Source organism: Vicugna pacos, chromosome 9 (genome assembly GCF_048564905.1).
Source record: "Vicugna pacos chromosome 9, VicPac4, whole genome shotgun sequence".
Classification (NCBI taxonomy): domain Eukaryota; kingdom Metazoa; phylum Chordata; class Mammalia; order Artiodactyla; family Camelidae; genus Vicugna; species Vicugna pacos.
In genome coordinates, this window is record NC_132995.1 from 9,122,356 (window position 1) to 9,143,386 (window position 21,031).

The window sequence follows — 21,031 nt, forward strand, 5'->3', positions numbered from 1 at the left end:
GAGTGGACAAATAGGGATTCTAAAAGACGAGATGTCACGTGTAACCAGTGACTCGGCCAATGGAAATGCTCGAGGACCCGGAAACAGGGACGAGACAGGGAAGGGCGGAGCTACCTGTCACTCGCGGCCAATGTAGGAAAAGCAGCTTTTCCCTCTAGTCTCCCAGGTTCACGCGCGCACCACGAGAGTCCAGAAAAGGAAGGCGGGGCTAGCCTGAAACACCAATGGAATCGAGAGTAGGCAGGCTCGAACTTAGGTGGAAGAGGCGGGGCTTGTCCAGCCGGGCCAATGACAGCACGAAGCGCTGGGCTGTCTGTGGGCGTGTGAGGCTGGCGCATGGCGGACGCGGCACTGTTCGAGTTTCTGCACACAGAGATGGTGGCGGAGCTGTGGGCGCACGACTCCGACCCCAGTCCCGGGGTGAGCGCCGGGCCCCAGAGGGGAGGAGGCACTGGCCGTTGCGGGAAGGCTGGGTCGAGGTCCCGGGGAGCGCGGAAGAGTTCCCAGTCGAACCCCTGCCCCGCCCTTGCCTCGCTCGGCGACCTCGGGCGCTGGCTTCCAACTATGGAAAGCGGAGGTCGCAGCCGGGCGGTCCTCGCGGGACCTGAGGTCCTCGCGGGAACTGGAACTGAGCCAGTTCGGGTAAAGCTCTTAGTCCAAAGTCTGGCACAGACTAAGCGGATCGTAGTTACGATAATTACTGTTATAAGATATATATTGAGAACTTACTGCCAGGGTTGATCCCGCCTGCACCACTCACATTAGGTGTGAGAGCAGATGATTCGATCTCTGTGACTCAGTTTCCTCCCTTGTAAACACCTGAGACTCAAAGTGAGACATTTATTCAGTCAACAAACTTCCTGAGCGCTTGTTGTCTTCCGGGCACTGTTTTCCTGTCCTTGCGAAGCTTACATTTCAGTAGGGGAGTCAAACAATAAAAAATAGAATATGCCATCAGTTAGTGAGAAGTTCTATTTTAAAAAAAAAAAGCTTCAGGAGAGTTGGGGAAAGAAAAGGAATGGAGTGATGGATGGTGGAGGAAGGACTTTCTGAGAAGAGAAAGGAGGGAGCAAGCCTGGGGAGCAAGTGAGGGAAAGAGCATTCCAGGGAGAGGGAATAGGGTGGAAGCCCTGCAAAAGGAGCGTGCTTGGCATTTTGGAAGTTGGACTTACGAAAAATAAATGCTCAAAGTTTGTAACACTTAGTGGGAAGTCTAGCACATAGTCAGCCCTCAAAACATGTTATAAAATCTGTTACCAAGAAACGGGTGGGGGAGATAGTAGATGCTTAATAAACGGGGGCTGTGCTTCCTTTTTTCATTAATATTCTTTTTATGATCCTCCTCATCATCATCTACTTACAAGACTTGTTTTTTATTGGCCTAGGTGTTCTTTCCAATTTAGGAGCCCTCACAAGTGTTTTTATCATCTCAACATAGTTTTCTTGAGCTCATTCACTTAAACTGTAAATAAAATCTGTCAAGTGCCAGGCTCTGCTGTAGGGCCTGGGGAAGACTCAGCCCACCATGCAAAACCCTTGGCCCCCAGGAGTTTATATGGTAGTGGGGGAGACAAATAAATGATTATATATCGTTAATGCTGTGAGAAAGAGAAAACGAGGCGGGGACTGTGCATTGGGGAGGGGGTTGCAGTATCTCAGCACCCCATCCTTCCTAGCTTGCAAGCCAGAAACCCAGGAGTCCCCAACATCTGCCTTTACTCCCTTGCCTCCAGCCATCAACCAGGCCCTGCCTGTCTGGGGGTATAAATTTGTTTCCCTTCTGGACCCTCCCTGCCTTAGTCCAGGCTTTCTCCTCTCTGCCCCGTACCAGCCTCCCCCTTATCTCCATGCTCATTTCATCTGTCACATCTTCTCTGCCCTGACACCTATGAATCTTTCAGATCTGGGCTCAAATGCCCCTTCCTCAGGGAAGCCCTCCCTGAATCCCCAGTGGAAGTGAGGTATCCTTGTTCCATTCCCACAGCCCCCCTCCCCCACATCATGATAAATATCTATCTGAATTCTGTATCGGTGTGATCCTTTGATTCATATCCAGCTCCTCTGCTGGGCTGTGTGCTGTGTGGGTGGGGACCAGTTCTGGGTATCACCACAGAATGGTATGTGGATTTGCTGAAGGAGTGAGTGCAGCCCCTGGGCTGTGGAGGATGGAGGTGGGAACCGAAATTCATTTAATATTGTGACCAATAATAGCACCTACCATGTTGTCTCATGGGCCTCATGCTCCTAGTCTCATTTGATCCTCCCCACTTTGTAGATGAGCAGACAGAGGCTTTGATGGATGGAGTCCTTGTGGTCAAGTGGCGGAGTCAGGAATGTTACTGGGCCTCCCACTTCCAAAGCCTGTGCCATAAACGCTCTCCTATCTTTCTCTGTCCTCCCTGACACTCTTCAGGAAGATTTTAATGAGTTTCTGCTGCCAAGCCAGTGTGGGGAACACAGGGTTCCTCTGGTTTGCTCACTACAGGGCTTTCAGAGCACAAGCATGCCCGAGACCCTTGGGCTGTGGCCCTCTGCCTGGCTGTCACCACAGTTGCGATGCTAGGGTCCCACACCAGAGATTCTGGCCGAGCTGGGCCGGGAGGTGGCCTGGGCTCACAAGAGTTCACGTTCCTTCAAGCTGAGGAGTCCTGTTTCTCAGGGGCACGTCTTGGGCAACCGCTCTGTTTCCCCACAGTCTTTTGTCTTTTGTTCCTGGCCCCTCCCATCTCTGTTCCTTCTCTTTGGTCCAGAAAGTGTCCTGTCTGAACCACATGCAGGTACTCTCAGGTACTTCTCGTGTCTCCAGCACAGGATCTTACTGGATTTCATCCTCAGAACAGCCCTCCAGGGTGGATGTCAGCATTCTACTTTACAGAGGAGGGACTGAGGGGCCCAAGAGGGAGGACCTTCCCAACGCCGCATGATCAGAGGTTAAATCAGGACCCGGGCATCCACTCCTGAGCTCGTCTGTGGTGTCAGGTGTGCCCCTCCCACCAGCCTTGGAGCTTCTTGAGCACATGTCCCTGCAGCACAGGCACCCAGGGGCCACAGTCACTGTTTAGGGCTTTTTGATCTCCCTGTGCTGCCTGGTTATTTGTAGCTGGTGAATGGATTCTCCTGGACGGCTGCAAGTTGAATGGGAGACCAGCCAGAGGGACCAGGAGTCAAAAGACCTTTGTTACCGAAGCAGGAAAAGTTCTGGGAGGAGGAGGAGGCAGTGGTTTTTCCACCTCAGGGAACACTGTGGGCAAAGGAGTGAACTCCTGTGTGTGTGTAATGCGTTGTCACCCAGTACTGTGAGCCCTGGCCGGTGGCCAAGGAACAGCTCTGCCGGGGCAGCCTTCATCCACTGAGGCCCAGCAAGCACCCAGGCCAGCCCCTTCTCTCAGGAGGGCCTGGGGTGCAGATAGCAGCTATCAGATACTGTCCCTGTCGTCTGGCAAGAACCTGGGAAACCAACTGGATCCCGGCAAAGTGGACAGCAGGGGACAGAGGCCGGGAGAGGGCGCAGGGCATCTGAGGCCACCGAGCCAGTGGTTGGGTCTCCACGCAGGAACTGGGTCTCTGACCCAAGGGTCATGGGAGCCATAGAAAGTTTCAACTGAGGTGTGCCAGGCTCAGATGTACTTTTTAGAAAGACCTCCCTGACTACGTGGAGACTGGGCGGGGGCAGGGCGCTGCTGTGGCTGGAGCCCAGAGCCGGGGGGGGGGGGGGGGGGGAGAGGTAGACAGAGGAGCGGGAGGAGGAGGGGGAGCTGGGCATGGGGGGGGAAGGCGGGGCTTGAGGGTGTTTGGAGCTGCCTGGGTGGGTGAGTGGGGAGAGGCCAGGGTGACAGGCTGGGAAGTGTGCTGGCTTTTCCCTCTCACTCACCTGGTCTCTCACTGCGCTGCTTTTGGGTCTCCTGGGACCATTCACCTTGAGGTAGATCAAAGTCATCCCTTCTCCCCGGGCTTGTCTTAAGGCAGGAAGCAGGGCCGCTCCTTCCCGGGATGCCCTGGCCCAGCTCAGAGTGGCTCCACGGGTGGGGGTTGAACCTCACAAATAAGCAAGGGGTAGGGCAGGCAGGAGAGCCAGGCAGACGGCCCCCCAGCCAGCCCCTGAGCCAGCCTCTGGTCTCTTCAGTCCAGGAAGGGGCGGGCGGCCAGTTTGGTTGGCTTGTTTTCCATTCATCCTACTCTGTGGCCCTTTTCAGTCTGAACGCTTGAATGAATGTTTAAATCTCTCATTGTTTTTTCTCCTGCTTTGTTCCATTTTTGGCACTCGGATGAATACTAGACTTCCTGGATCTCTTCCACGAGTTGACTTTTATCTCGTTTTTCTTTTTTTCCCCTACCTCGTGGTTTCTTCTTAATGACCTGTGAGGTTTTATCTACTTGCCAGGTTTGTCCATTTTTCAGCTCCCTTGTGAACAAATGTTTATTTGGGCTACCATATTTTTCACTTCCAAGAACTTTCCTTTGTCCCATCGTCCCTTCCTCCGAGCATCCGTGCTCTTTGTTGGATGCGCTTCATGCTGACACTGATAAGCCTTCTTGGCGGGGGAGGGTCCTCCGTGTTTCTCCCAACATCTCGTTTCCTCTCAGCGGGCTGTTATGGGAGCCCAGAAAGGCACCGACTAGGTTGGGCTGGGCTCCAGAAGCTTCCAACGGGATGAGAGAGCCCACCTTGCCCTCCATAGGAAGGAGAAACTCCTAGTGTATGAAGAGCTTTTGTGGGGACTGGGGTTGAATGCCTCCGAGTCCTGCTGTGAAAGCAGGTGAGGCTTCTGCCTCCTTCTCCACCCTCCTCCCACCCCCTGCCTGCCCTCTGCCCTCCACTCCCCATCTCCCTGCCACCCCCAGTCTCTTCAGTAGATGTTTAACTGGCCCCCATCGAGGGCTGGGGACAGTGGGTCCAACAGTAACAGCAGCTCTGGAGTGAGCTGCTTGTCACTCACCACAGTTCCCATGTGGGGACCCTGAGGCATGGGACATTAGAGAGCTCACCCAGGGCCAGAATTCACACTCAAGCAGTCAGAAGCTCACCTAAGGGAAACCTGAACTTGGGAAATCCCCCCACACCCCCTCAGAGCTCCCCGGCTGGGCTGAGGACCCTGATGACTCTGGCTGTCCCTGCTCAAGGCTGCTGTCCTGGCTGTGAACTGGGCCTGGGGCATCTGCCCTCCCCCGCTTAACTCTCCCTTCAGACACAGACATGGCTCCCTCAGAGGAGAGCATCCTTGCCCAACAGAGGGCATGTCCCAGGAGCACTACACGGCCTTTTTCCCTCCCTGCAGCCCCTGGGGCCATTACCCCTCTACCCCCAGAATGCCAGCTCCATCAGGGCAGGGACCATCTATGTTCCCCTCTAATATGGCCCACATCAAGAACATTTGTGTAGCACTTGTCATGTGAGGAAAAGGCATTCTCCTTAGCCTGGACTGCAGAGGCCCCCTCCCTGCCCCACCTCTCCTGACTGTCCCCCCACCTCTCAGCCTAAGCTGCATTCTCCGCGATTTTTCCGGCCCCTCCCCAGTAACCCCCAACCCTGGGACCACTCCTGGGGGAGCTGGCTCTGCCCTGCTCTGTGCTGCGGTGGAGGGGGGGTGCTCAGCCCTCTCACCAGGTCGTCATCCCCCCACCAGGCACAGTAGGTGAGCTCCTAGAGGAAGGCCAGGGAATGTTTGTGGAGTGAACAAAGGGGAGTGGAGAGCCCTTGGGGCCCAGATGTGCAGATGTGCTCTGGGTCAGCAGGGCCCAGCCTGGCCCCCTCCAGGCACTCACCTCTAGAAGGAAGGTGACCCGGGAGTTGGCCGTGATCCCTGTGCTGCGATCAGTCAGCACACAGGACAGAGCCCCTCCTTTGTGGGGTTTTCCTTCCAGCCAAGGGCTCTTTCCCCCATCGGCCAGGGGGCTCATTCCGGAGGCTGATGGATGCAGAGGTGGTGAGTGATGGAACCCCTTCCTGAGCCCGACTCAGAGCACTTGGTTTACATTTCCAACTTCCTTAATCCTCACAAGGACCCTTGGCAATAGTGCTGTCAACCTGGTCCTCGTCCACATGAGGAAACAGGCCAGGACAGTTGGCCACTGCCCGATCCCACAGCCAGCGGGGGTCAGGGGCTGATCTGGCTCCGGGCGTGCGTTCCCCACTGCCTCTCAGCCTGGGCAGCATCAGCCATCGCACCCTCCCGTGTGGCATTCCTGCTGCACCTCAGGGCACCAGAGAGCGGCGTCGCGGGGGCACCCCAGGCCCGGTGCCCATAGGAAGAGGCCAGAATGGGGGGCTAGGGCCTGAGTGTCATGTGGCCAGACAGAGGAGAGGGCCACCTCTGCTGGGGCCAGGACAGCTGTGGGGGTCGTCCCGGCCACCCACCCAGCTGCCAGCTACTCTCAGGAGCCAGACCTGCTCAGGTCTGAAGGTCAGCCCTGTGGCTGAGGGCACCTCTGGGAGGTGTTTCCTAATAACCCCTCTGTGCCCCGGTCTTCAGGGGTGACATGCAGCCTACCCTGCGGGGTTGATAGAATTAAACGAGGGGGTTTGTACGAGGCCCAGTGCATGCTCGAGTCTCAGTTCCTCACTTTGTTCATTCAGTATGTTTCTCATGTGCCTCTGGTGTGCACAGGCTGGCAGGACAAGCTCAGGCCTCTGGAGTGGCAGGCTGGCTTTGTCCCTCCAGCTCGTGACACCTCCAGTCCCTCACACGCCTCCATAGACCCCATCCGCCCTCGGGACCTGCACCCGCCCCTCATTTCAGGAAAAATGAGGGTCTTCCCCAGGCTCAGCTGCACCCATGCTGGTCAGCTCTTTCCTGATAACACCAATCGATTCTGTACGCATTTCGAGCATCCATCCTTACAACACCCTACGGGGTGTTCTTGATGTGGGCCACCCCCACAGAGCTGCTTCCCTCCCGGGTCCTGCCCCTGCTTCTTCTCTGTTCTCCCACCTTGGCCTGCAAGATTTTCTCCAAGAGGCGTGGTGCCTCACGCCATAGGCCGTCCTGATATTTCTGATGCTCCCAGTTTGGGCCTCTCTCCCTCTGCTCTCTCCAGGTCACACGGGTAAGAAACACATACAGGTCAGCTCTCCCCCAACCATGCTGTCTGCACTCCCCAGGCACACAGACACCAAGGACAGCCCTCCTAGTGCCCACCTCCCCGTGCCTAGTCTTTCCTCCGTGGGACCCTGGCCTGCCCTCCAGAAGGCCATGTGGCTGCCACTGCCTTCCCCAAGCACCGGGTGGAACATTTCCTTCCCCTGAGCCCCTGCGTATCTATCCCAGGATTCTTGGCTAGTATTTTAAGGCCTGATGATCATAGCTGGCTTTTACAGCCCCCTGCTGGCCCAGCCAGGGCACACACCTTCTGGACCCCTTGTTCCCCAGGAGCCCCTGGGCAAGTCATCCTGAGCTTTAGGGGTGATCAGAGTGCTACCCCGTAGGGTGTTGTAAGGATGGACACTCGAAGTGTGTACAGAATCGACTGGTGTTATCAGGAAAGAGCTGACCAGCATGGGTGCAGCTGAGCCTGGGGAAGACCCTCATTTTTCCTGGAGTGAGGTGTGGGTGCAGGTCCCGAGGGCGGATGGGGTCTATGGAGGCGTGTGAGGGACTGGAGGTGTCACGAGCTGGAGGGACAAAGCCAGCCTGCCACTCCAGAGGCCTGAGCTTGTCCTGCCAGCCTGTGCAGGAAGGCGCTCCCTCCTGGGTCTCCACACCCTGAACTGTCAGTTGCTACACTGGGTGGCTTCCTGGTGGAGGTGGCCAAAGGCCCCTGAACCTCTCTTCCCTCGCCTTGTAGGGACAGAAGATGAGCCTATCGGTCTTGGAGGGCATGGGCTTCCGCGTGGGCCAGGCCCTGGGCGAGAGGTGAGAGGTGGGCAGGGCCCAAGGTGGGGTCCCTTCCTGGGCATGCCCAGGCGGGGATGGGGTGTGGCTCCACACAGGAACCCAGCCTGGCTCCAAAGTGTCTGCCAATGCCCCCCAGGCTGCCACGGGAGATGCTGGCCTTCAGAGAGGAGCTGGATGTCCTCAAGTTCCTGTGCAAAGACCTGTGGGTGGCTGTGTTCCAAAAGCAGATGGACAGCCTCCGCACCAATCACCAGGTGCGTGCCCAAGCCTGGCCCCGCCTGACATCAGAAGGGCTGGGGGAGGGGGACCACCATGGAGGGAAGTTGCAGCCGGCCCTCCCCAGCTGGGAGGCAGGCACAGCCCCCGTCGGGCCCTCTGTGCGATCCTGATCCTTCAAGGGAAGCCAGGAGGCTGCAGTGGGGCATTGCAGCTATTCCCAGATGACCACAAGCCTCCAGGGTGGCCCCAGGGCGGCAGAAGGCCCCTCGTGACACTGCCTGTCTCAGCCTGGTCTGAGTTCCCATCGGGCACCTGCACTGTGCCTTGGCCCAGCTGGCCGCTCCCCAAGCCTGGCTGGCAGCTTCTCACAACCCTGGGAAGTCCTGCATCTTGGAAGGCAGTGGGGGTGGGGAGGACCAACACACCCCCCATGGGTGGACATCAGGCCTGGGTCTGAAAGCCCGTGGACCCTTCTGCAGCTCTGAAGGGCGGGCCTGTGACCACAGTAGTTTTGAGGGAAGGGTCCTCACAGACCTCATCACAGAGGAGCTGGGGCACTGGGTCCCTGCTTCCCTTCCTCCCACCACAAAGGTACAGTGCCAGCCCAGCCCCCATGGGCCCCTTCTCTGTCCCCAGGGAACCTACGTCCTGCAGGACAACAGCTTCCCTCTCCTTGTCCGGATGGCCTCGGGCCAGCAGTACCTGGAGGAAGCGCCAAAGGTATGCGGGCAGTCCTGGGACTCCAGCCCCACCGCCAGGTAGGCCCCTGCCCAAGCCCAGGACCCCGGGAAAGGGTGGACCCCGCAGTGAGGCCCAAATCCCAGCATGGCCCAGGCCCTGGGTGTTGGCCTGCCTTCTCTTCCCACGGTGACCTGTGCCCCCGCCCCCAGTTCCTGGCCTTCACCTGCGGCCTGCTGCGCGGCGCCCTCAGCACCCTGGGCATCAAGAGCCTGGTCACCGCCTCCGTGGCAGCCCTGCCCGCCTGTGAGTTGGGGTGTGGGGGGGTCTTCCCATCCCTTGAGGCTAGCAGGGGCTCCAAAGTCAGGCCCCACAGAACTTGCAGCCTGCGTGATGGGGTGTCTTTTGGACCCCCAGGGCCCCACTGGTCCACAGAGTCCTCAGTCAGACAGAGGACAGGCAGGGACCTGGAGCAGCCTGCAGCCAGACCTCCACTCCCCGTCCCTCCCGGTGCTTTCCCTCTGCTGGTCCCCAGGGGGGCACAGGGCCCAAGTGGGCAGGCTCTGAGCAACATGTGCAAAACATGCCATGGAAGCTGCACCAGGCCCCTCCCTGGCGACCTACATGCTTGGCCTCTGTGCCCTCAGTCACCCACACATCCCTGGGATGCAGGGCAGGTGGGCGGAGAGCATCACCCCTCTGACCAGTGAGGAAACAGGCCCCGCCTGAGGCCACCCAGGCTGACATGCAGGGCAGGGATGAACGTCTCTGAGCTCTTGGGGTGCTTTCTGCTTCTCCCCTCCGACCTGCCTCAAGCTAAAGCCAACCCGTCTTTTCCAGGTAAGTTCCAGGTGGTGATCCAGAAATCCTGAGGTGCTTCAGGTCCCATCCCCAGCTGAGCCTCACGCTGGCCCGGGGACCCGGCCACTGCCTCTGGTGGAGGCCAGAGGGCTGATGCTAAGGAGACAGGGTCCTGCCACTTCAGGGCATCACACAGGCTCAACAGATGGGTGTCATAGGGAGGTGGGGGCGTCCCAGGGGCAAGGTGGTCCCTGCCGCAGTCAGGGCTGATGTGGAGGGATGCCCGAGTTGGACACATTTCTCCACATGGCAGATGTTCAATAAAGGTTCTATCCGTGGAACCAGATTCAAAGTGGAAGGTGGGGGTCACTCAATGCTACGAGGGGAGGGGCATCTGCAAGCTACAGTTCGTGTCGTGGATCCTATGGGGAAGCAGAGTACCCCACGTAGCTCCTCATCCCTCATTTCCTGCCCTCCTGCTCTCCCTCCACCCTGGCCTGAGCCCTGGAGCTTGCTGCCTCTCACTCATCCGGCACACCTAGCAGGGGCGGGCAGCCCCCAGTGCTGGCAGCCTCACCACATCAACAAGTCTACGGCTGCCCTCTGCCCAGCAGGCCCCACGGGACGGACCTCTCTTTGGGAGCAGGGCCAGGGGCCCTGAGTGACCGGAGTGCCGGCAGGGGTGGGCTGGACTGGGGGCTGCCAGAACGAAGAATGGATGGAGGTGGGGTGAGCCAGACACCCTCAGTTCCAACCCCCGCCCCTGAGAGCGTGTGTGCGCACACACACACATACTTCATGTGCCTGGCGGACTCGAGTCATATCCAGAACATGGCCGGGCTGACCAGTCCCCAGGCAGCTTGGCATCTGTGCCCTCACCCCTCCCCCTGACGTCTCCCCTGTTTACATTCATAGTATCTGGGGGCATCACACATCTGGACTCTGCCAGGCTCTGCCACCTGCTGCTTGAGCTGGGTAAGTACCCCTGCCTCAAGCTGTAAACTGAGGCTGGGGGAAACCCAAAGGGAGGAGGAAGGGTCTCCTTGTTTAAAACACCCACAGTAGGTGGGGCTTCTCTACCTCTGTAGAGTCTGGTGCAGACACCCTGTCCAGCCGCCCCTCCCCAGCGCACTCAGCTCAGCACCACGTTCCCTGGCTTGCCTCTGAGCCTTTGCACATGCTGTTCCCTGCCTGAGTACCCAACTCTCCAAACTCATGCTCCCTCTTTGGTGTCCAGCAGCCTCGCAGCCTCTGCTGACCACCGGACCCCTTGAAGTGGTTACTCACTCGCCCTGAGCCTGCAGCCCTGAGCAGGCTCCCTGACAGCCTCATCCTGCCGTGCTCTGTGTTTACTTGTTTACAGCCCAGGAGCCTTTCCTCTTCGGTCCCTCTGGGTCCCTGGGCTGGGTGCTGGCACTGTCCAGCACAGAGCCTGCAGGTGTTTCCCAAATGAATTGCAGTTACTCAGCTTTGTCTGAGGGCAGCCGGGGAGAGCAGGGGATTGGCCTAGCCCTGCCCTCAAGAAGCTCAGGGGCTGTCCTGAAGGTTCCCTTGCAGACTCACCCCTCACTCAGACACACTAGCCTGGCCTCCCCTGACAGGACTGGGGTGTGGAGAAGGGGGCTGAGCACTGAACTGGCAGAGGAGAGGAAGGAAGTCTTCCTGGGAGAAGTAGCTTAAGGCCTGGGGGAGGAGAGAGAAGTAGCCCAGGGGAGGGAAGAGGGCATAGCTTGGCTACCGGGGGCAGTGTCTGGTCAGTGGGGTGCCCTGCAGGGCTGGTCGGCTCCCTTCTCTCTTGTCCTGGGCACTGTTCTGTGGTTGCCTCTCCTTCTCCCCATCAGGCCAGCAGCAGGGAGACAGGACCCTAGAGAGCAGAGGAGCCCCCACGGTATCTAAGGCACGTCTTGCCCAACCCCAGCCCCACCTGCCCCCTCACCTCTCAAAGAATGTCTGCAAGTGTCATCATTTTACATGAAGCATCTAGAGCAGCTGGTAAATGGGTTGGTTGGTTGGTGCCCAGGGAGCATGAGCTGCCACTGTCACTGCTGGGTGCCAGGATCTGTGCTCAGCGGGCTCCTCCTGACAACCATGAGAGGCAGGCATGGATGCTGGCCCACTTAGCAATGAGGAAATCAAGGCTCAGAGAGGTGAAGTCACCTGCCTAAGGCCACACAGCTGGGCCCTGGAGGAACTGGCAGCTGAACCCAGGACTGCATCTTCTCTGGGCCTAGACTCCCACTCCCTGTCCCAGCTTCCTTCCCTGCCACAGCAGCCGGGCCCAGGGGCTGGCCCCATAGATCCCCTGGCAGGTCCCGCCCCAGGCAGCACCGAGGCAGGCCATCTCCATCCCTTACGGGGGGCACTGCACAGGGGCAGGCCTCAGTCCTCAGGGGGCAGCCCCCAGTCCTCGAGAGCATAGCTCCCCGACAGGGACAGGCCAGGCGGGCTGAGGAAGGGGCGGGGACAAGGTGGGCAAACCGGTCGGGCAGCTGGGCTCCCAGCTCCCGGGCCTCTCACCAGCTGGGCCTGCGCTGACTGACGCAGCTGGCGGCGGGCAGTGGGGCTGGTACAGCAGCTCGGCGGGGCAGGGAGCTGGGGCTGTGAAGCTGCTGTCAGGTACGTGGGACCCCGGACTGGGGGGATGGGAGTGGGCAGGGGCCACGTGCCTAGCCCCCAACCCTCACTGACCCTTACTCTCATCACCCTGTTTCCTCTGCCTCAGGGCTTCCCCTGTCCCCGCCTCCAAACAGCATCCTTCCTTCACTTCTGCTTTGGGCTCTAGACATTTTAAATCCAGAGCACTTCATCTCATCCCCAGTAGGCTGAGCCTCTCCCCAAATCAGACCACCCTGATTTCATTTGCTCCCCTAGAGTCCCCCCTCCCTCCAACCCTCCAACCGAATGTCCCAGCCCCGAAATTTCAGGCACTTGTGGCTCACTGCTTCCCACCTCTCACCACACTGAGGTGGGAAAGGGGCCCCACCTTCCACAGCATACACCCCAGTGCCTAGGTCCCCCTTATTTTTACTCAACTACCCACCGGCTCCCAGATTCTGTCTGCTCAGCACCGCCACTGTCCTGGCCTCTTGGAAATTCCTAGCAGCTCCCAAACACCCAATTACCTAACCCTTGGAAACCTTACCCACCCCAAATTAGCCCCTAACACCCCCCCAACTGTTCTCTGTCCTCCCACGTCTGGCCATCCGTCCCCTGTCCTGACCTCTCACTGTTACTCAGAAGAGCCCCTCTGCCCCACCTGGGAGACCCAGGCCCCCAACATCAGGGACGAGGTCTCTCATCCATCTCAGGTCACAGGGAGCTGTCATGGTGAAGGGTGGGGGGCCCTTGCTGGGGCCTGAGAGGGCTGGGCACTGAGCCTGGCCCTGCCCCACTCTTCTCTACACAGACCCCCGGCCACCATGCACAAGCACTACACCGTCCACTTCGCCAAGGGCTCCCGGCCGCCCACCGACTGCTATTTCTTGGACCCGGAAATGGGGCACCAAAAAGGTAGGGGTTCAGTTTGGGGGGTCTGGCAGGGAGAAAGGCCTGTGAGTTGGGGGCTGCTGAGTGGATTGCTAAGCAGAAAACCTCAGGCCCCAGGGGAAAATGCCACCAGCGCTCACCATCAGAGGCTTCCGCACAGAGGGCCAAAGGTGGGAGCCTGAGCTGGGATGCCAGCGGGGGAGGCCCACCCGGCCTGCCCCTTCCCCAGCATGGAAAGAATCCCCTCCCCAGATCGCCAGGCCTGTGGGGACTGCCCCACAACATGGCAGCTTTGGGTGTGGGTAGGAGAGCGAGCCCCCGCCCCACGCTGAGTGTATTCGAACAAGGCGGGGGTTCAGCCTCCCACGGTGACCGCAGGTGCTCCTGCCCGGGGTTCAGAGGGGGCAGTTAGCCCCCATTAGGGCTGATTCAGCCTCCTTGCCTCCCAGGGCAGCCCCCTTCCTGCTGGCCTATTCTGAGCCCAGGTGCAAAGTCCAACCCCCTTCTCAGTCCCCATGCCAGCCCCCTCCCCACAGCCACCGCCCATCACGCTGGCCTCCTCTGGACCAATGAGGCCAGCTCCCAATGGATTGCTCTCAGTCCCCCCTCACTGGGGACACCCCAGGGACCAATGATTTTGGGGTAGCAGGGACTCTGGGGCATCATGCCCTCTCCAGCCCCTCACCTGGCTAGAGTCCAGGCCCCTGGACCTCTTCTCCCCTGACCTGTGGAAGAGCACAGAGTGGGGCCCCTCTGCCCACACCCACCTCGTCATTTTCCCCAACTCCTCTTGAGCCTCAGCTGAGAGATAAGCCCCAGCCTGCACCTGAAGATCTGACCTGGTTCCTGCTGGTGCCCCTCAGGGGTCAGGGACCCAGGCCCAGTCACCCCCACTTCCTTCCTTCCAGGATGCTGTCATCAGTGGTGCCATGACCTAGCAGCACCTGGAGCCCACGGGCCCTGTTGGCCGCTCCCCCAGGCATGCTGGCAGTTGGCCTACCACAGCCACAGGGGGTGTGTCGGCGGCTGTCGCTGGGGCCCCCAGCCCCCGCTCCTGCAGCAGCAGCAGCAGCGGTGGCAGCCCCAGGCCCCAGCTCCCAGCCCCCTGCGGCAGCGGCTCTACCCTGCCCAAAGGGCCCAGAAGGGGATGCCTGCCACCTCAACTGCCCCCGTACAACCAGCCAGCGCCCCCCAGCCGCCCCCCGCACCCACCACGGCACACACCACGGCCAGCAGCAGCCCGGCCCTGCCCTCCGCCACCGGCACCCTCCTGGAGCCCAGCAGGCCCACTGAGGCTCGGCCCCTGCCTGCCCCCACTGCCTATGGCTCCTTCACCTCCTACAGCTCCGGTGCTTACCCTGCCTTCCCAGGACTCTGTCCCTGCTGCCTCGCTTCCCACCTGGGCCTAGGGCCTGCCATCCTCACCCCTTGCTCTGGTCCCTTGCCCTGGGCCTCGGGCGGCCACCCCTGCTTCACCTGCTGGGATCCAAGCTTCTAGGCCGGGCCTGTCCACAGTGCCCCCGTCCTGGGCTGGCCAGGGGCCTGGGCCCCAGCTCTCACCCTCTGCTGACACCCTAGCTCTGCTTTCTCTCTTCCCTGCCCTTCCTCTGCAGAGGACTTGGAGCAGGGGGCCGCGCACACCCGCTTGTTGGCCAGCTCTGGTATGGGGGAGACGGGTCAAGTGTGCGGCTAAAGCAGGAGGTAGGAAGCAGCCTAGGGGATGGAGAGAGCAAGGCAGCCATGGGAGGGGTTCCACCCACCCCCTCACTCACACACTCACTCATTCATTCTGTGACTAGGTGGTGCTGGACCCTGTAGTGGGTACCAGCTGCTGTTCTGGGGGTGCCCCAGGAAGCTGGGCAGACAGAGATCATCGCCTTTGTGGAGCTCAGGGTCCATGGTGGTGGGGTGGGAGGGGCGGACACAAGAAACAAGATAAGTAGCAAAGTTCAAAAGTGTGTCACCAGCTGATAACCAGGATGGGGAAGAATAAAGCAAGGAGAGAGGAGGGCACATCAGGGTTGGCAAATTAAACAGGATCATCAGGTGAAGCCCCACGAAGGTGACATTTGAGCAAAGATGGGGCAGTTCTCTCAAGTAAGTGGCAGCAGGATCAGCAAATGCAAAGATTCTGTTGGGGCCAGGGGGAGGCAAGGAGGTCCACATGGCTTGAGCAGGGGGCAGTGAGGAGGAAGATCAGAGGGTGTGCAAGAGGGAAGAAGGCGGCCAGACGCTGTGGGCCTCGTGGCCGCTGGCCGCGGTGAAGGCTCGGCTTTTGACATCCCAGGGAGGTGGGACCCTGAGGCACAAGCACTGACTTGAGATCCGACAGGAAAGTGGACTGGAGGAGGCGGGGGGTGGGAAACTGGAGTCCAGGCGAGAGGAGCTGGTGGCCTGACCAGGGAGGTAGAGGTGGAGGTACGTGTTGGGTCTGGTTGGAAAACAGAACAACAGCTTCACAGGGACTTGGCCCCAAGGCAGACACGACCTTGTCCCTACAGCCTCTGGGCCACGCTGCCCATTTCACTCAAGGGAAGTAGAGGCTCGATGAGGTGAGGTCAGCCAGCCACCAGGCACAGCAGGCTCAGATCTTCCCGGCCGCCAGCTTAGCTGACCTCGGCGGAGTCTTCCTCCTGCCCTCCCAGCTATGCCTCCAGGCCCTGTGCCGGCCCTCAGGGAGGGAAGGAAGCTACAGCCCAGGCCTCTGTGAAAGTGGGTGTTTCCTCCCCACCATGCCCTGTGAGGCCAGCCTGGCGCCCCCCCCACACACACACTGAGCCCTACCTTTCTGGTGCCCCAACTCTGGGTCCACGAAACAGTGCTCAGTGGGAGCCCGAGACGGGAGGGCAGGCACCCTCTGCAGAGTGGACACTATAGTGCTTGCGCATTAAATGCTTGTGCCAGAAATTACCCCAGAACCTGTGCCCTAAAGGGCCATTCCAGACGACGACATTGACAGAGGGCCCACCCCTGTGGCCAGGCCCTTTGGCACCCACACTCTCTGGCATCTCTGCATCCCACTCTTCAGAGGAGGGGACTGAGCCTCTCAGGGGCATCACTCTGCCCGGTATGCAGAGAAAGGTGGCAGGGCCAGGACCAGAAGATGCGTCTGCCCAGGCTGGGGCAGGATTAGGGACTTGCGGGCACAGGGTCACAGAGAGGTGGACAGAGCAGAGGAAGGAGTGGGCAGGAAGCTGAGGAGCCTGTGGCTGTCGGGGCCCGGCTGTACTCAGAGCCAGGCTGACAGAGGAGGAAGGAACTGACACGGAGAAGTTTTGAGCATGGAAAGCGGTATCTTAAGTATTTGCAGGCCTGGAGTCTCAAGAAAAGCCCATGGGATTTTCCTAGGGGGACCACGGGCTGGTGGCTGAGCCTGGTGACCTAAGGCCAGGGCAGCCAAGTACCCACACGTGTCTGGGTCGGGGCCAGAGGGAAACTAGCCTTCCAGCCTTTGCCTGGTGGGTCTGGGGCCCAGAGGGACACAGATGCTTCTGTCTGAGGGTTTGACCTGAGTCATCTCTGGGAGTCAGGGAGGGAGATCCCTGTGCAGGGAGCAGCTGAGGGCAGGCACTGGGGAGGGCAGATGGGAGGAGGGTGGTGCCTGGCCAGCCTCATTGACTCAGTTTCCCCACCTCTACCCCCTCCTCAACCCCGGCCCCCAGAGATCCTGACAGAGGATGATGTCTACTGCAGCTGCCTGGCCAAGACCCTCTGCCACGTGCCCGTCCCTGTGACTGTGGGTTTCTATGCCCCCTTTGGCTGCCGCCTGCACCTGATGCTGGACAAGATCACAGGTGAGGATCTGCGTGCGTTGGGGGAGGGGTGATTAAGGGAAACGAAGCCTCTGGTCCCTGCCCAGCCCCAGGTTTCCCCAAGACCAGCTCACTCCTAAGGCTGGTCCGCTCCAGTCCAGATGCCCATAAGTCAGCATTAACCGGGTCCCTCCCCACACCCATAGCCTCTGCCCCCCCAAACCCCAGTTCCTTGCTCCAGTTTCATCTCCAGCCTCCTGGCCTCCAGCCTCACCCCGTCCTCCACCAAATCTACTGCAAGGAATCTTTCTAAAAAGCCCTATTCCTCCCCTGCTCAAAAGCCTCCCACATCTCCCCAGCATCCTAGGGAGAAAGCCCAGGTTCCTCACTCCTGCTAAGTCCCTCCTGGCTTCTGTGCTCCTCGGACCCGTCTCTTCTCCTCAGCCCTGGCCCCAGGCCTGGTGCCCATGAGACCCCTGGCAGATAATGTTAATTGAAGACATGAGCTGAAACCCAGCCAAGTTCCACAGGAGCTCAGCACTGGTTCAACCCTGTGGGGGCTCAGACCCTAGCCCTGATCACGGTCAGAGAGGCTGGAGGTGACTCACCTCCAAATGCCTGGCCCTGGTGAGCACTTCCTAAACAAGCCCACATCCTGCCTCTGTGTTGTCACGGAACAGCAAACAGGGTCCTGGGAGGAGAAGAGATGCGGCTATAAGGAAAAGGGAGACAGCATGACGGACCTTCTAGGCTGTGCTGGGTGACTCCCACTTGTTCACTCCCTAACCTTACAGCAGGCAGATCCTGCCCCAACTTCTCGTGAGCCATCCTCCAGACATTCTCCCAGCACTTCCTCAGTGCTCAAGGGGCACAGGGTGACCAAAACAGCCAGAGCCCTACCCTTCCTGGGCTCACAGACCAGTGAGGGACCTGGGAACAGACCTGTCCCCAGACAATTGATGACCCAGAGTGGGGTGGGGGAGCCAGGGACACCTGACCCAGCTTGGGGATCAGGGAAGACTTCCTGGAGGAGGAGACAGCTGAGCTGTGAGCTGGAGGAAAAGCAGTAAGCCAGGAAAATTGGGCCAAGCTGTGCCCTTGCAGCATCTCTTCCTCAGCACCTCCAATGCTCTCTTTCATTCCTTAGAGCCCTCCCTGCCTCTCTCCTCTGACCCTCACCTCCCCCTCAAGACTCTTTCCTGTTCAAGCCTGGCTCCAGGCCTCTCCTTCTGCACTTGCTCAGCTTTCTGGGATGGGCCCTACCCAGGCCTGAGCCTGGTCCCCGCGGCCAGAGCCCAGCTGCTCACACCGTACCCCCAACCCCTCGCCGGGTGCCTTCGGTCCCCGCAGCGCTGATGCAGCAGGAGGCGACCCAGCGCGAGGCCGAGGAGCTCCAGCGCGTGCAATGCAGGCCGCGGTCAGTGCGCGGCTGGGGCTTCCCACAGCTTCTGTGGTACCTGGTGTTCCTGCAGCCCGTCATCACAGAAGTGCACCTGCGGCGCAAGAACGTGAAGTTCCTCTTCATCCGCTTCAGCGCCTGGCAGTACGCGGGCACGGACAAGCTGTGGGCCGGCCTGGTCACCACGCTGTGCGAGGGCATCCGCCATCACTACGGCGCGCTGCCCTTCAGCGTGTACTCGGTGATGGGCAACAAGCCGGGCGCGACGCCAGGCTTCTGCCAACGCGAGTGGCACTGCCGGCTGCGCGTGTGCCTGGCGCTGCTGGCGCTGCTGGCGGCGCTCAGCCTGGGCGTGGGCCTGCTCTACTTGTCGGTGGGCAGCCGCTCACTGGGCCACGGCGGCGCCAACGGCAGCCTGCTCCAGGTGGTCGGGGGCGCGGCCACCACACTGTCGGGCTCCGGGCTGCTCATGGCCGTGTACTCAGTGGGCAAGCACCTGTTCGTGAGCCAGCGCAAGAAGATTGAGCGGCTGGTGTCGCGCGAGAAGTTCGGCAGCCAGCTGGGCTTCATGTGCGAGGTGAAGAAGGAGGTGGAGCTGCTCACTGACTTCCTGTGCTTCCTGGAGATCTACCAGCAGTGCCGGCTGCGCGTTGTGCTCGAGGTCACGGGGCTGGACACTTGCTACCCGGAGCGCGTGGTGGGCGTGCTCAACGCCATGAATACACTGCTGTCCGACAGCCACGCGCCCTTCATCTTCATCCTGGTGGTGGACCCCAGCATCCTGGCCGCGTGCCTCGAGAGCGCCGGCTCCATGAAGGGCACGGCCGACAATGGCTACCTCTTCCTCAACCGCACCGTCACGCTGCCCTTCTCCGTGCCCATCATGGGCCGCCGCACCAAGCTGCAGTTCCTGCACGACGCGGTGCAGAGCCGCGACGACCTGCTCTATCGCGAGATGACGCGCAAGCTGCGGCCGCCGGGCGGGGCGGGGGACGGCGAGGGCACGCGGCTCCTAGGGGTGGAGACGCGGGCGGGGGCCGAGCGCGCGCAGAGCCGCATCGACGCCGAGGCCGCGCGCCGCATCCAGGAGGCGCTCTTCTGCCTGCACGACGAGCGCGACTGCCTCTACGAGTACGTGCCCGACAACGTGGTGTCCATGCGGCGCATCGTCAACACGGTGCCCATCACTGTGCGCCTGCTGCAGCAGCAGCAGCAGGGGGACTTCGTGGGCCCCTCGCCGCGCCAGGCCGTGGCTTGGGTCGTCCTCGCCAACCAGTGGCCATGCCGCCTCAGCTGGGTGCTGCAGTGCCTGGAGGACCGGCAGCAGGCTGGGGGCGCGCCCGACGCCCGCGCGCGCCTCTGGGACGTGTTCTGCGACAACAGCCACGAGCTGCACACCATGACCAAGGCGCTGCAGAACGTGCTCGACCTAGACGGCGACCCCGAGCTTTTCGAGCGCTTCCTGGACTCCGACTTCCCCTTCACCGTGGCCGAGGCGCAGAGCCTGCTGCGCTGCACGGTCAACCTGGATCATTCCATCCGCCGCCGCATGGGCCTCATCCGGGCGGTCAGTGCGCTCAAGCCGCCCAGCCCACCCAAGTCCCCTGCCCACGACGCCCCCCACGCCGCCAACGGAGCCAACCAAGCCCCACGGGCAGCCGTGTCAGGTCACTTTGCAGGGCACACCCCTGCGCATGCCAGGGAAGCCCACCACCCCCAGGACTGGGTTCAATGGGGCAAGCCCAGACCTGTGGCTTAAGCGCCTATCTCTCCAGGGGAATCCAGCCCAGGCAGGCTTTGAATGGAAGACTCTGGGGTGGCAGGAGGCAATAATTCCATCTGTCCAGATAAGGGTGTAAGGGGGCATGACTGGGCCAAGACCCAGGGTCGTTTTCAGAATGAAGCCTGTGGTAGCCATGATCCCCAGGGGAATCTGTGAGCCAGAGAGAGCTGTTGGCAGTAGCCACCAGGAGTGGGCAGTGTATCAGTGCCAGTGTGAGAGCTGGGGCAGAAGGACCGGTGGCGGAACTCAGGTTCAAGTGCAATAAATGAAGATGTGAAAGCCCCTGATTGCTCTTCGTGCCCTGGTCTCCCGGGCTCAGTGAGGGCTGAGGACAAGGCCAGCTCTGTCCTGCCAAGCTCACTTCATCTCCAGGGAGTCGGGCAGTCTCAGCTGGCAGCCTCATGGCTGGCATCCCGGTGGCAGGTGGGGCTGCGGGGGCGGTGGGAGAGGCTGCAGAGTCAGGGGAGATGAAGGACAGACGGATGTGCAGGTTGACTCAGTGGAGAGCGCCCAGGCCTCAGGGAATCCAGGTCTTTGTCCCTACACCCTAGCTTGCCCCTCTGTAGGCAGGGCAGGAGCTGGCATTTCCGAAGGCGGTGTCCCTGGTGACCTCAGCAGGCTGATCCACTCTCTCGGGGTGGCTCCACCCCGGGCCTAATGGGTTAATTAGGCCCCGCTGGCACCTCAGTCAGCTGAGGTGGGCACTGCTGCCTCCCTGGACAAGTAACTGTCCAGGGGGTGCCTACCTTATGGGTCACTCCAGGGCCACCTGATGAGCCCCTTGATGAGGACAGGGAAGTTGAGCAGAGATGGTGCACTTGTAGGACACCGAGTTGGGGCCAGAGCCAGGCTGAGGAGGGGCTTTTCCCAGGGCTGGACTCCACCACCGTGCCTTACCACCTTCCCTCCTACCGGTGGGATAGAGACCTAGAATGTGTGCACCACGCCTCTGGGCAGCTTCTGGTTCCTCACTGGTCAAACAGCCACACAGGCCTGTGGCGTGCCTGGCCCAGTCCAATGGGGGATGGGGGACCAACACTTAACATATCCTGTGTGACCAGAGGTCAAGGGTATGACTTCT

General features: G+C 60.5%; 2 protein-coding genes across 6 annotated transcripts; both read left to right on the top strand.

The window, feature by feature from the left end:
- Positions 1–128: 128 nt before the first annotated feature.
- Positions 129–13,009, top strand: TRAPPC6A (trafficking protein particle complex subunit 6A). Of its 3 annotated transcripts, XM_031681894.2 has the most exons (7): positions 129–420; positions 7,783–7,850; positions 7,969–8,086; positions 8,688–8,771; positions 8,942–9,035; positions 10,446–10,505; positions 12,937–13,009. In XM_031681894.2, the coding sequence occupies exons 1-6, from the start codon at positions 225–227 to the stop codon at positions 10,498–10,500; spliced, it is 615 nt and encodes a 204-aa protein (XP_031537754.2). In that variant the 5' UTR covers positions 129–224; the 3' UTR covers positions 10,501–10,505; positions 12,937–13,009. The 3 variants fall into 3 exon arrangements, with proteins under 3 accessions (XP_031537754.2, XP_006208634.1, XP_031537758.2); XM_006208572.4 differs by lacking the exons at positions 10,446–10,505; positions 12,937–13,009 and adding an exon at positions 9,570–9,876; XM_031681898.2 differs by lacking the exon at positions 7,783–7,850 and having other exon boundaries at positions 264–420.
- NKPD1 (NTPase KAP family P-loop domain containing 1) lies at positions 12,117–20,232 on the top strand. 3 transcript variants are annotated; one of them, XM_031681899.2, is made up of 5 exons: positions 12,118–12,146; positions 12,937–13,040; positions 13,925–14,365; positions 16,679–16,810; positions 18,119–20,232. In XM_031681899.2, exons 2-5 carry the CDS (start codon positions 12,950–12,952, stop codon positions 19,924–19,926), a joined length of 2,472 nt encoding a protein of 823 aa, XP_031537759.1. In that variant the 5' UTR covers positions 12,118–12,146; positions 12,937–12,949; the 3' UTR covers positions 19,927–20,232. The 3 variants fall into 3 exon arrangements, with proteins under 3 accessions (XP_031537760.1, XP_031537759.1, XP_072822957.1); XM_031681900.2 differs by lacking the exon at positions 13,925–14,365 and having other exon boundaries at positions 12,117–12,146; XM_072966856.1 differs by lacking the exons at positions 12,118–12,146; positions 12,937–13,040 and adding an exon at positions 14,630–14,717 and having other exon boundaries at positions 14,197–14,365.
- The last annotated feature ends 799 nt before the right edge of the window (positions 20,233–21,031 follow it).